Source organism: Microcebus murinus, chromosome 16, assembly GCF_040939455.1.
Source record: "Microcebus murinus isolate Inina chromosome 16, M.murinus_Inina_mat1.0, whole genome shotgun sequence".
Taxonomy (NCBI): Eukaryota; Metazoa; Chordata; class Mammalia; order Primates; family Cheirogaleidae; genus Microcebus; species Microcebus murinus.
In genome coordinates, this window is record NC_134119.1 from 1717084 (window position 1) to 1731758 (window position 14675).

At 53.4% G+C, this 14675-nt stretch overlaps 1 protein-coding gene across 1 annotated transcript in view; it reads left to right on the plus strand.

Moving 5' to 3' along the window:
• The window catches only part of TAF4 (TATA-box binding protein associated factor 4), an 83451-nt gene extending 69015 nt beyond the window's left edge, over positions 1–14436 (plus strand). Inside the window, exon 15 of the mRNA XM_020281829.2 lies at positions 12979–14436. Within this exon, the coding sequence (XP_020137418.2) occupies positions 12979–13146 (168 nt within the window). The 3' untranslated portion in view covers positions 13147–14436. The remainder of the gene's footprint in view (positions 1–12978) is intronic.
• The last annotated feature ends 239 nt before the right edge of the window (positions 14437–14675 follow it).

Below are 14675 nucleotides of genomic sequence, written 5' to 3' on the forward strand. Positions count from 1 at the left end.
GAAGGAGACTCCCTCCAAGGTTTCGTTGAATCACGTCTAGTCTTTAGAATACTGTGATTTTGGTTTTCTTGCAAGAAGTAAAACAATACATGGCATTGGTAAATTGGAAAACATGATAGAGATACAACGCACACAGTAGCAATAGAATACATGCAAGGATTACAGTCAGAAGGAATCTGTATGCCAGGACAGGAGGAAAAAAACCTGTTAGGGAGCCAATTAAAAACATTGTGAAGAAAATTAAAACAAGTCTCTTTTAAAGACTCGTAGCCAGGAAATAATTCAGGATTCCATTCAAATTGTAGGCAAATAAATACTCAAAACCAACGGTCTGGGCTGGCATCTAACAGCAGGTGTGTCGCGCTTTCCTTTTGAAACGGTTTTTCTTTCTCCTGTCCCCTTTTCTACCAGAGAGAAGTCATAGACCAGTTTATTTGCAAAGTAAGTTTTAGTCTTGCTCTATGTGCCTGGTTATTTGCCAGAGTGCTAAGTGATGGGCTCCTTTTAAGTTAGATTTGCTGGAACTTTCTCTCAGGGAATCTGATTAGACTTTCAGAAGCCTCTTGAGGCCAGGATAGATATTAAGCCTAATTTTAGTAAAGTCTTATAAATAGATCCACCTAATCTCAATCAACTTTGACCACACAAGATAAGATTTCCATCAAACTTGTGTAACCTCTTACAATTTTTCACATTCTCTTTTTATCCATTCAGTTTTAAGCTTTGTCTTTAAAACAACCTTTAAATCTCTAAATTAGAGAAAATTTATCTTTTTTTAAATAAAAACCATATTTTATGTTTTCTTACAAACCTTTTCGTTCCCAAACACATCTTACTTTTCTTACACATTCTGTATATAGAATAAAGCCTTGGTAAAATTACCAAGGTGTATACAATTGTTTATCTTGTATTTAGTAGTTTTAATTGCATCTGTTAATTACCATATTAATTCCTAATAACCTTAATTTTCGGTAAAAACTTAGGAAGTAAATAATCTTAAATTTATTTATTTATTTTTTTGAGAAAGAGTCTTACTGTTGCCCAGGCTAGAACAATCTTAATTGTCGTTGAAATTTACCAGGTGCAGAGCCCAGGACAAAAGATAGATTTGTGAAAATAGCGTCTGATGCTTCCCAGCATAGCCAGGGAGCACAGCTGGGCCAGAGGTATTTCCATGAATGTTTCTGGTCCTCACCACGGTCGTTGTTTTAGAGCCCGGAATCTAATGGCTCTAAGACATAAGCTCATAGACAAGTCAAGCAAGTATCAGAAATAGAGGCAACAGTTCTATGGCTTTAAAACATCTATCAAAGATAGTCTGAACCTGTCTCCTCAGTGGACCCAGGTGAAATGTCAGAATTGTATTTAATACTGATAGTTTTGGAGACAATTCCTATTTTATTTTACTAACAATTTTAAAACTAGTTTTATTTACCAAAGATTACTAAAGTCACATGAAATTGGGAAATATTTGGGCTTATTAACATACGAGCACTTATTTATTTTTAAGCCAATTTGGTGCCATCTAGACACTATATAAACAGACACATACACAAGTATACATAAAGCTGCAAAGATTTTAAAAGCTTTGATTTTAACATTTTGGCCACGAGACAGATAACACTGACTAATTTAAAAGGACAGTGGAGTCAAACTTTGTAACTGGAAAAAGTTAAAGTTTATCTGTTCTTTATCACCAAAGCTCTTACTGAGTTTTAGAAAAAACAGGGTAGCAAATTTACATCTCAGAGTGAGAATTCAAGCTTTTTAAAGGAGTTTGGGTATATTAGAAGAAGATTAAAAATGGATGCCAAGGTAACACAGATCATAGGAATTTGCCACAGGATCTACTGGGGAGTCAAATTTCATTAGACGGTGGTTTCTGATTGCGTCTTGTTGTCCAGCTGGACCACTGAGCTCGGGCAGAGCGACCCACAGCCAAGGCCGGCAAGTGCTTCTGTGCCCAGGGCCTTACACTCACACATGTGAAAAACAGGTGCAGCTGGAAGGCGGGACATTTGGATCCCCCCAGATCAAGGGTCCCATTTTACACTGAGTCCTGGGCTCCCAGAAGAGGGGAGGCCACGGGGCCGGACAGTGCGACACTACCATGGTGCACTTGCTGCAGGGACGTTTCCCCTAGGCTGGCGGGCCGCCCAGCAACGGTCACCCCACCCCAGGGGAGCCTGGCCTCAGCAGCGAGTGCATCCATAGCGTCCCTGTGTGCAGACCACGCTTTCCTTACCCAACAGTGCAAAGAAACGAGTGGCCCCTGCAGTAACAGCCACTCGCCCTCAGCACCGGCGGCCACTGCCAAAACCATGGCCATTGCACACGCAAAGGTCAGGCTTTCCTGCAGCACAGAGTCATCCCTGGGTCCCCAAAGCCGAGGAGATGGGGGTCTCCGTGCACAGAGAGCAGAGCCCTCGAGCTGGGATCCCAAGGGGGTGGTGGTGTCCTCTGCGTCCCTCGGCGGTGGGGCCACCAGGCACCATTGCTGGGCTCTTCCCTCTTCCTGCAGTGGGGAAGGAAGGCGGCAGGAGTGGAAGGAAAGGGAGGACAAATCTTGAAGGAGCCAGATTGGGGAGGTTTTAAGGTCTCTAAAAGGCGAGAGTTATGCAAAGGCCCCAAACAGAGGGAGCAAATGTGATAATTTTTTTTAAAAAGCGTTTTCAGTCAACTGAAAAAAACATTCCAAGAAGCCCGGAACCAAAAGAGAAAATAAAAAGCAGAAAGGCCTCCCCCTCAAGAGTTATTGTAGTCTAGTCTGAACATCAGCTTTCTTTTTAATTTCCAGGCAGGATCTTGCTCTGTTGCCTGAGCTTGGTGCAGTGGTGTCATCAGAGCTCCCTGCAGCCTCCGGCTCCTGGGCTCAATGATCCTCCTTCCTCAAATCAAGGGTCCCCTTTTACGCCGAGTCCTGGGTGTCAGTAGGGCTCTGAGATACCCTGGGTAGCCGGGACCTCAGGCGTGTGCTACCACGCCCAGCTGATATTTCTGTGTTTAGTAGAGACGGGTCTTGCTCTTGTTCAGGCTGGTCTCCAACTCCTGAGCTCAAGGCATCCTTCCGCCTTGGCCTCCCAGGGTGTGAGGAATACAGGCGTGAGCCACTGCGCCCGGCCTGAATATCAGCTTTCTGATAGAGTCATAGATCTCTGTGACTTACGACCGTAGAGCTCTTTTTAAAAAATCATTTTTCCTTTGCCCTGTGCTGCTGGCCAGGCTCCCATCCCCAGACAGGCAGCCGCCCCGCAGCCGCTGCGCACTGCTCCCTGCCCGCCTTGCCGCAGCGTGCCAGTGGCTCTCACCTCTCGGTCACCCCAAACCCACGCTGTTTTGGGGTGTTCCCACAATGCAGAGGGCCACAAGTGCCTAAAAGGTGAGCCATGCCAGTCCACGTGGAAGTGGCTGGCCACCCTGGCCACACCTTTCAATGCCAGTGAAGAAATCTAGAAGTGACTTCTGGTGGCGCTGGCACCCCTCGAGGAGCAAACACAGAGGCAGGCTCCACACGTCCCTTTTGCCCACCTGTCGGCCTCCCCGCTCCTGCGTGGCTCACAGTGACAGACACAGTTCCTCAAAAGCGAACGTTTCACAGGCGCTCCCAGACAGGTGAGACGGGCTCCCGCGTCCGCCCTCCAGAAAACGCTGAGACGCACTCACGCGGCTGCGGGCACATCCGGCTTTGCTGCGAAACTCCGGCCTGCGGGGAGGTTGAGGCCAGATACGCGTCTTACGAGGGTGTCTGTGCTGCGGCCCGCCAGCGACCTCGCCGCAGAGCGCCTGGGCGCGCAGGAGCCGGACAGGGCCACCCTGGCAGTGTCGCAGCAAGACGGCGCCGCTCGCCGCGCGGCAGGCCCTTTCCTTCAGAATGGTTGTGTTCCACCCTCGTTTGGGGAGGATATTTTCACTGGCCATAAAATTCTCAGCCGGTAGTTTTTTTCCTACAAAACTTTAGAGATGTTGTTCCGCTGTCTTCTGGGGCCGCGTGCGGTTTTTATCCTTGCTCTTTGTACGCAACGTGCTGCTGCTTTGGCTGATTTGAGACTTGGCTCTCTGATCTTAGATCTGTAGGTCATTGTTTTTCATCTAGTTTGGAACACTTTGGCCATTATTTCTTCAAATGGTTTCTCTGTTTCAGTCTTACTTTCTTCTCCTGGGGCTCCAGTTCCATGTTAATTAGACCTGTCGACGCTGCCCCGTGGGACCTGTGACACTCACTTGCCTCTCTGCTTCTCTCTGCTCTGCGGACTGGACGGATCTGCCGGTCTGTCTTCAGGTTCCTTGACAGCCCGTCCAGGGGCGTTTTCACTTGTTAATGAATTTCGCAACTCTAGGATTCCCATTTGGTTCCTTTTTACCGTTTGCAGTTATTTGGTGAAATTCCGTCGGCTCACTTACTAAGACCGTGTTTTTTCCTGATTCTTTGAACATACGCATTAAAGCTGTTTTGTAAAGTTTTTGTCAGGTCCGACACCTGGGCCGGCGCAGATTCAGTTTCTCTTGGCCGCTCTTCTTTCTTGACTGTGGGTCACATTTTCCTGTTTTCTCGAGTTTCTCGTGGCCGTGGCCTGGATGCTGGACGCCACGTGTCGCCAGTGCAGACTCCAGACCCCGCCGTCTTCCTGTGAAGAGTCGGTTCTCGTGTTAGCGGGTGGTCTAGTTGCTGGCTGCTCGTCTTGAGCTCGTGCGGCGTTCTCGGCGTCAGTGCCATCTGTGTGAAGCCCAGCGCCTGCTCCAGTCCCTGCAGCTTAGCGGGACCCCACCTGCAGACCGCTCCCTGTCTGTGCTCGGTGTAAGCTCTGCCACGGTCGCGTGCTGGGGAAAAGCCTTTCTGGCGTCTTAGCGGGATGCCGGCCGCGGGAGCGGGGTTCCTGGGGCAGGCTGGACTCCAGCGCCCTGGTCCTGCCCCTGCGCCGTCCCCCATCTCCAGCACCTCCATCTCGCCTCTTCCCGCGGCACGCTCGCGCTGCACTGTGGCCGTCTCGCCCTGCTCGCGGGCGTGGAGGTGGACTCGAGGACAGGACCAGCGCGCGACCCTCATGGGGCCGTGCTTGCCCCGCCCCAGGGCTGTGGGAAGTGTGAGGGGCCTGGGCTGTCCTGGGCCTCGGGGCTGGGCCTGCTGCCCAGGTGCCAGCCCTGGCCTCTGCGCCGCGTGGAGAGGAGGAGCCCAGGGGCGAGTGGGCACGGTGGTGTTTGGCCGCGCAGCGCCCTAGGGGCTCAGAGAAGTCTCTCCCTGTGCGATATAGGTGAGAACACCAGATAGCGTGGGAAGAAACCCAAACAAATGTCGTTTTGTGACTGCATGTCTGAGCCATAAGTAAAATATTGGGATTCCTGTGTAGGCCAGAAATAAGAAAGCACAACATTCTGAGGCTGACCAGGGCCGTTGGCCTGGATGGGCCGAGGCCGGCACTGCTCCCTGCTAGACCTGCGCTCACTGGGCCGGGGCTGTACCAGCCACGGGGCCTGCGAAGCCCACACCAAAGATCTCTAAACCAGGGAAGAGCTAAAACTCAAACCCAATAGCAGCATGCATTTGGAAGGGCAGCTAGAATTAAAGATTCTTACCTGGTGGGGCTTAGGGTGTGGGCGGCTGATTTTGCTGGATTTCGTGCTGAGCCGTCGTGGGTGTGGGTCCCCCACCCAGTTCGAGAACAGCCTTGGCCGGGCCCCGAGAAGCCCCCGATGTGCCCCCCCCTCGCCTCCCCCAGGGGTAACTGCAGTCCCGACCCCGCGGTGACCCCAGGAAGAAACGCACTGTGACTCTTTTTTTTTTTTTTTTTTTTTTTTGAGACAGAGTCTCGCTTTCTTGCCTAGGCTAGAGTGAGTGCCGCGGCGTCAGCCTAGCTCACAGCAACCTCAAACTCCTGGGCTCAAGCGATCCTCCTGCCTCAGCCTCCCGAGTAGCTGGGACTACAGGCACGAGCCACCATGCCCGGCTGATTTTTATATATATATTAGTTGGCCAATTAATTTCTTTCTATTTTTATGGTAGAGACGGGGTCTCGCTCAGGCTGGTTTTGAACTCCTGACCTTGAGCAATCCGCCCGCCTCGGCCTCCCAGAGTGCTAGGATTACAGGCGTGAGCCACCGCGCCTGGCCTCGCACTGTGACTCTTAGCTGTGCGCTGGAGACACCCTGGTCTGCCTTGCCTGTTCTTTCTTCCTTTAAACTTGACTTTAAAAGAAACCCAAATTTTAAGTGTTTAGAGATCTGTGGACCTCGCCCTCCATTGCTTTCTTATCCCCACAGCACGTCCTGCGGGCGGGGCATTTGCCCGTGTGTCTCCGCGTGGGGACTGCTGGGCGTGCCACGTGGCGTGGCCCCGCGTGGCGTGGCCCCGCGTGGCGTGGCCCCGCGTGGCGTGGCCCCGCGTGTCCTCTGTCCTTGCAGCTCCCTGCTCGGCAGCGGCTGGGCCCAGAGTCTCCCGACTGCTCCCGCCCGGCGGCGGCGTTGCTATCCGCGGCCTCCCTGCGCGGGCCGGGCCAGGCCCTCTGGGAGCCTGGAGTGGTGATGGCCAGAGCTGTAGGCTCTGTCTCACTTGCCGGTTGGGATCTTTTTTAGAGACTCTGCCCCTCAGCTGTTGTTGGCTACTTGGGGGCATGGTGCGCAAGGGAGAGGGGGCCGCGTGCAGGAGGGACCCCTTTTCTGCACCCAGTTGGAGGTAGTGAGTCAGTCCTTATGTTTTTGCCACCATAAACCCTTGGATTTTAAACGCAATCGATAGGTTTCAGTTCATGGGAATTCTCATTGTGTCGCAGTCCGGCTGGTGCCGGGGCAGCATCTCCCGGCTGGTTCCCGAGCCGTGTTGTGAGACGCCAGGCTGAGTCTGCGCCCTGTGGTGTGGCAGTCTTACCCCTGCCCTCCAGACCTGGAGGGTCCTTTTTCCAGCAGAGCCGGTTCCTCCTGGCGGGAAACGGCATTTGAAGGCCAGACCTGGGACTCGGGGCTCGTTGCCGCTGGGGTTATAGCCTTTTCAGCGGAAAGCTAGGAAGTGTGCGAAACGGTCTCGAGAGTGCTTGTGGCTTTTGCCAGTTCAGATAGTTCAAAATCAGAGGTACGTGCTTTTACTTACATTCTTCAAAGTGGCATCTTTGTCTTCTACATGGAGAGTTCTGGTTCTGGGCTCCCTGGGGTGGAGGTGGGGCTCCCTGGGGTGGGGGTGGGGCTCCCTGGGGTGGGGGTGGGGCTCCCTGGGGTGGGGGTCGGGCTGGGAGGCGGAGGAAGGCAGGGGACAGGATGGGGAGGAGAAAGGAGTCCCGGCCTCGCAGACTTAGGAGCTGATGGAGTTACAGTGTCTCATGGCTGCACGTGTGGTCTGGGGGTGCGTGTGCTGGTGTGCCCCGCCCCCACGGGTGTCGAAAACAGGCAGCCGCGGTTTCAGCTGTGCCTCCTCCTGTCTGCTGGTTCCCATGTCGCGAGAGCATTCAGCCGTCACATGCTACCGTCCCTCCCCTTTACCTCCTCTGAGCTCAGTGGCGCCAAGGATGGTGCAGTTACTGCTTTCGGCCTGTCTTTGTGCTGCTGTCTCCACTCTGGTTTTCCGAATCTTTCTCTTAGACTCCTGGCCTCAGGCGACCCTCCCACCTCGGCCTCCCCAAGTGCTGGGATTACGGCCGAGAGCCACTGCGCCGGCCTGCATCTCACTGTCTTCCAGACTCTTCTGGAATGACTCATGGGAACATAAGTTTACACCTTTTACACCTGAGGGTCGCTTTTAATAGCTTTTCTTTCCTTGAGTATCTTAAATACAGGTTTATTTCCCCTGGTGTAAGTGTTGCCGTCAAAGTCTGATGATAATCTGATTTTATTTCCTTTTTTATCCTTTTGCCTTGGTGTCCAAAGACTTTGTTTTCCTTGAAGCGTTGGGGTTTTGCTGGAGTGAGCTGCGATTGGTCATTCCGGATCTGTGTCCTCTGGGGTGGGTTGTGTTCTTCTGATGTGCAGCTTCACATTTTTTTATTTAGGAACATCTTGCCTAATGATAGTTAAAAAAAGAAAATTTTATATTTTCTGTTCTCTTGTTTTACTTCTCAGAGGTTCCTGTTAATCGTATGTTGTATCTTCTTTACCTGCTTGAGCAATTTTTACTTTCTCTTGAATTTTTAAAAAATCTCTTTTAAAAAAATGTATCCCCTTTTTTTCTTTTTACCTTCTGTTGCTGTCTTTTTTATTTAAGGGATAGAGTCTCGCTGTGTTGCCTGGGTTTGGAGTACAGTGGTGCAATCACAGCTCACTGCAGCCTCCAACTCCTGGGCTTGAGGGATCCTCCTGCCTGAACTTCCCGAGTAGCAGGGAAGACAGGCACTAATTTTTCTATATTTTGTAGAGATGGGGTCTCACTATCTCTAGGCTGGTCTCAAAGTCCTGAGCTAAAGTAATCCTCCCTCCTCAGCCTCCCAAAGTGCTGGAATTACAGGCGTGAGCCCCAGTGCCGGGCCCTATTTGAAATTTAGGATTATTTTTGTAGGGTGTACCTATTTTGTAGGTCTTTTTCTTTCAACTTTATTTTGAGTTAATCCTATACTTACAGAAAAATTACAGGAGCAGTACATAGAGTTTCTATATATCCCTCACCCAGTTTCCCCTGATGTTAAACATTGGTATGATATTCACTAAAGACCTTATTTGATTTTTTTCTTAATTTCTAAAAGAATTATTATTATTATTATTATTGAGACAGAGTCTCGCTTTGTTGCCTAGGCTAGGGTGAGTGCCGTGGCGTCAGCCTAGCTCACAGCAACCTCACACTCCTGGGCTCAAGCAATCCTCCTGCCTCAGTCTCCCGAGTAGCTGGGACTATAGGCATGCACCACTAAAAAATTTTTTTTTTTTTTTTTGTAAATTAGATACATTTTGCAACTGGTATAAAAAAATTATTAACTGTATGTTTTAGCAGGTTTGGGTTCACTGAAAAATGAGAGTGCAGAGATTTCCCGTGTGCTCCCCACCCTGCTGTCAGCGACCCATCACGCAGTGCGTTTGCTTGTGATGCGTGAACCTCCATTGACGCGTCATCACCCCGAGTCCGAGGTTTACACGAGGGTTCACGCGTGTGCCGTGTGCTCTGTGGGTTCTGACAAATGTGTGACGGCCACGCCACCTTTGCGTCCTCACGCAGAGCGTTTGCGCAGTTTGAGCTGCCCAGAGAGCCCCTGAGCGCCGCCCGCCCGGCCCACCTGCCCCCGCCCCGGCAGCCACGGACCTGCCCACTGCCCACGTGCTGCCCTTTCCAGAGCCTCACGGTGTGGGAGTCGCAGTGTGCAGCCTTTCAGACTGGCGTCCCCGGTACTGATGGGGTTCCCCTGTGAAGAGAGCTGCCCCTTCCTCCCCACGCCCACCTCTGTCCACGCGGCCGCTCCCTCACACTGTTGCTCACGTGGCCCCGGCTTCGGCCACCGTGAGCTCCTTCCGGTTGGTCCCTGTGTCCCTTCGCCATGACCCATGCTCTTCTGTTCACCTTGTCACCATGGAACAGTCCAGGCTCATCTTTATTTTCCCGGCCATCCTGTGGAGTCGGCCGTTCTCCGAGGAGCGCAGTGCCTTTGGCCGGAGACGGCGTTCGGAAGCCAGGATCTGGGTGTGGGTTTGTGGCTGATCTGTCACTTCAGGTGTCTCTGCCCCTCGCGTGTCCTGTGAGATCTGGTCAGTTAGAGGTGGTGCTGTGTTGCTGGGTATGTAAATACCAATACTGGGCACATAGATACCTAACTTCCAGCGTTCGGAAGTGTCCACGTCTGTCGCCATCCGGCCTCTGCCTGTCGGCCCGCGGTTCCCGCGTCGCCGCCTTCAGCCTCCCCGAGTCCCTGGTGTAGGCGGGTCTCTGTTCAGCATGTGCTTGTGTTTTGTTTTATGAGCCATGCTGAAAATCTGTTTCTTTTAAAAGATGAGTCAAACCCATTCACCTTCATCGGTGCGACGGCCGTGCTGTCTCGACTCTGCCGCAGTGTTTCGTTACTGTGGGCGTTTTTATCTTCGCTGTGTTTCTCCTACAGGAGTGTGTTCTGGGCTGTGCAGCTGATTTCTTGCTGGCAGTTAGAGACGCTCACATGTGTCAGTGTGGGCGAGTCCTCTTCCCCGCGGCCGTGGCGACCTCATCTTGGAAAGCTAACGGTTTCGCGAGGGCCGTCTCAGCACTGATTGTTCCGGGCTAGTTGTCCCAGGTCCCCGCTGGCCCTGCCACGTGTAGAGTTTGGTCTTTTCTGTACTTGGGACGTTTTCTTGGATTGTGGTTTCAATATCCCTCTTCAGTATCCATCGTACCGATTTTCTTCCTCGGGGACTGACGGCACGAGGACGGTTCCCTCTTCGCTGCCTCCCGCCCTCCCCGCCCTCCGTTGCCCTCCCTGTCTGCTGCGGCCCCGCCCGCCCCTCCCCGTGACCGTCCGTTTCCGAGGTGATTGGGCTCTTCCTCCCCTTTCTGTCTTAAGTCAGGGATCAGTAAACTCCAATCTCATTTCCTTGTTTTTTTATTTTTTGTTTGATTTTTAACTGTTTCCTAGTTTGGGGAGTTTTTCATTCAAGGTGACTTTCATATGTCCTCAAATGCTGGCTTTAAGTCTATTCTATTTTGTCGAAAGCATTGTCTTACAGCTTTCTTGTTTTTCAAGGGTGGATTTGTCACTGATACGTGTGGATTTTCATTTTCCGACTGTCCACAGTGACTCCTTCTCGCCTGTGCATTTCTGTGGTTTTCGGTGCATCCCTGTGGTTTTCCAGGATCCGTGGTCCAAGGGCGCCCTCTCCTGGCGGCATTGCGAACTGCAGGCAGCTGGGCCGGCTGGGCCGGTAGCGGGTGGGGAGGCTCTCTTCTCCCAGGACCCTGAACTGCCCCCTTCACTCCTTTCCTGTCACCACCCACGGGTCGGGGGCTCCCCGGGACACCCTTGCCCTCGGAGGACCCCTTCCCGCCCCACGCTGCAAGGTCCCCCCGGCGCTCGACCTGCCGGGGCACACATTCGGGGTCTCCGGTGTTGGGAGGCCGTAGCCTTCCTGGCCGTGGTTCCCACTGACCTCAGCCTGCCCCCTCCTCTGCCCTTGCCACGTGGCCTTGCTGGGGGGCAGATCCCACTCTGGGGTGTGCCGGTTCTCCTACTAGAGTCGCTCTGAGGTGCGGGCGTTCCTTGTCTCCCCTGCGCAGAGGGCGTGATGTCCTCTGGGTCCGCTCCCTCCCGTGTGCACAGTTGTTCTGGAGGAGATGTCAGGACGCGGGCAGCTGGGCAGCAGGTTGTCTCGGCCCCTGGAAGTGACGTCGAGCTCATACGTGAGGCTTTGTTACTTCTGTTCCTTACAGCCTGCTCTCGGCGGCCTGACACGTGTGTGCGGATCCCACGGACAGCGGGGGGGAGAGGAGGGGTCAGGGCAGGTCTCGTGCCGTCACAGGTGCGCGGCACGCGGGTGCTGGCTGCCGCTTTGACCCGAACTGCTTACTGTGTGTAGTTGGTGGGGGCAGGGGGAGCGGATTGGAACCCCACAGCCAGAGCCACCGGCTGCTGTCCCAGGCCTGCCGTGGGCTCGCAGCTCTCAGCCCACTGCTTGGGCGGGGGCTCCTTGGTGGGTCCATCCCCCGCCCTGGGCTTGGACGTTTCTCCTCTGAGACAGCCCCAGGTGCCAGTGGTGCTGGGGTTGGGGTTCTGGGCCGGTCTGGGTGTGTGCCGGGACCGTGGCGGAGCCGGAGCAGGGCCACCAGGGCCACCTGTGCGCGCAGCCCTGGCCGGCTGGGACTGGGGCGGACGGCGATTCTCCCCGTCTGGCTTTAGCACGGAGTGTTTGCAGCAGGTGGGATTTGCGCGGCACTCCGGGGACCGAGACCGGCCGCCTTTTATTTGCTCCTTTCAGGAGCTCTGGGACGGGGCAGGTGGGGCGTCCAAAGTGCCATTTTCAGGAACCCTGAGCTGGGCAGATCAGCTTGGGGCGATGGCGATGATGGTGTGGGAGACGTGGGCTCCTCCGCCCTTGGCCACGTCTGGGTCCTGAGCTGGTGAGCTCACCCCGGGGGAGGCATTCATCACGGCCATTCTGGAGGCAAGTCCCGGAGAGGAGAGAGCGGGTCCTCCTCCGTCTCGGCCCTGGCCGTGCCGCCTGGCGGGCTGTGGTGCCCCAGAGGCCGGGCCGAGTGTCCAGCGCGGCGCGTGGTCCAGCCGGCCCGCCACCCCTCCAGGGATGGCCGCTGCCGGGTGGTGTTGTGGCAGTGGGCTGTTCCCCCTCGTTCCTTTTCACTGCTGATCCCGCCCCAGCTGCTGGGTGGTGTTGTGGCAGTGGGCCGTTCCCCCTCGTTCCTTTTCACTGCTGATCTCGCCCCGGCTGCCGGGTGGTGTTGTGGCAGTGGGCCGTTCCCCCTCGTTCCTTTTCACTGCTGATCTCGCCCCGGCGCCGGGGTGGGGGGGTCTCAGGTCTCAGCTTGTTTCAGCACAGGATGCTCCTTGGGGGCTGTTGCGGAGGCTGGAGAGGGAGTCGCTAAGGAAGCCTAGATGGTTCCTTCACACCAGCAAAGTGCCCCAGAGCGACTCGGGGCGGGTCTGAAGGAGGCACCTCGGTGGCGCCTCCTCTCTCGACTCTCGCCCGAGTGATCAAGGTCGGAGACACTCCAAGAAGCAGGGCAGAGTGGCCCTGGGGCCGGAGACAGGAGAGGGGACGCAGCAGGGCACGGCCAGGCCTGGGTTCCTGGGGCTGCAGGGCCGCCGGCTCTCAGCATCTTAGACCTGGAAGGAGAAATGCGTAAAATGCCGTTGTGACCTTTGCACTTGACTGTACATGAGCAACTTTAACATCAGAACACAGACGCTTAGTTTCGCCGAACGGAACAACGAGCGCTGTCCGTTGGGAGTTCTGTAGTCTGTGCCCGGTGGGGTGACGTGATGGAGGTGAGGTGACACAAGGTCCGTGAGGGGCCTCGGAGCACGAGTCGCCCCTTTCCTCCCGCCCCCCGCCCGCCTCCCTGCAGCACTAACACGACTGTGTCTTTCTCGCCACCAGGGGTCGGGCCCGGGCTCGGTGGTCCCCGGCGGCTCCGGCGTCGGAACCCCCCGGCAGTTCGCAAGGCAGCGCATCACGCGGGTCAACCTCAGGGACCTCATATTCTGTTTAGAGAACGAGCGCGAGACAAGCCATTCACTGCTGCTCTACAAAGCGTTCCTCAAGTGACGCGGGACGGCACGGCGCGTGCAGACGCCTGGGACGCTTTTATATGTTTGCAGATTACGCCTTTTTGTAACAAGCAAATGGGATATTGTTTAAAAAACAGCCACCTCTTTACAATGGAACAGTTTTATATTCCTGTTTCTAAATCAACTCTTCAGTATGAAAGAAAATACGTTTCTGTAACCGAGAGAACACAAAGGCCTGTGGATACTCTTAAGGACAATTAAATCTTAACTCATCTTTGATTGAGTGGCCTTCTTGCCAAACAAGCCATATATAAAGACTGATGGATCGTTTAGCAAATAATTAGCTGCCCTCTGTCAACGCGTAGCAGTTTCCACATTGTCTGTGCATCTCGTTTTAGTTCCGCCCAACTTTCCACGTAGGTGTCTGTCTGCCGTCGGCGACCTCATTTCATTTATTTTATTTTTGTGAAGTCAGTTGGCAAAGCAAACTGATTTTTAGACTATTTATCTCCCCCGCCCCGCCCCAGTTCAGAGTCCTCGAGGAGCACGCGAGTCACCGCAGCGCCGTGGCCTGGGAGCAGCCACGCTCCCGCCCGGCCGGCCGCGCCGCGGCTCCCGGAGTGTGCGGTCGGCGCCTGTACAGACGCGTTTATTTGCTGTAGTTTGTAAAGCTGTAAAGTTAAAGAGATGAGAACCTTTTCAGCATAAATATATTTTACTTGCACTGTGTTTTTTAGCTAAAGTGAAAACTTAGATTAAATAAAATCAAAGTTGAGAAGAATCATCAAAGACTGTTTCTCAGTGTGAATCAAGTGTTGGAAAACGGTGTATTTTGTCGGTGACTGTACAAACTCTGGCACAGGACGCAGATGGCTATGTAAACTATAATTATTTTGCTAAGAGACTGTATGCAAGCCCGCCAGCCCCGCCGGGCCCAGGGCAAAGCCCCTTCTTTGTACCTATTTTTTTATTACAAATATACTAATTGGTTCTTTATATTTTCAGAGGTTATTGTATGAGATTGTCTATCAATAGTACTTTTATGACTGTAAATACTCTGCTCTCTCCGTGTGAGTTCTCACCTAGACTTTGATTCGCGCGTGCGAACTGAACGCTGATCAGTATTTTTATCAACACCCAGGAACTGTTACACCTTTTATTTTGTCTTTTAGGAAATCCCCGTCTTTCCATTTTTTCATGTAAATTTTGCACAGTTACTTGTTCATATGTAAATATTTTACTTTCAAAAATGAAGTTTTTAATTGCTATTGTTTTATATAGGATTGAAAGAAAATTAACTCCTTTATTAAAAACAAATTTATCTGTATTCGTTTTGCCTGTTTTTCCCAGTTTTCCCATTTTAGATTTGGCCTGGGGGGGTGGGGGTCTGTCTGTAGCTGCCTGTTAGAATCGGCAACTGAAACACATGCACGGGCCCCCCGAGACCCAGGGCCTGGAAGCCTCATGCTCCAGCAGCCCAACCCAGCTGGGACACGGGCGGGGGCTGCCGTGTGCAGGTGAGCTGGGGGGGCAGGGGGCCCCAGGAACATGCCTGGGTCCTGGCTT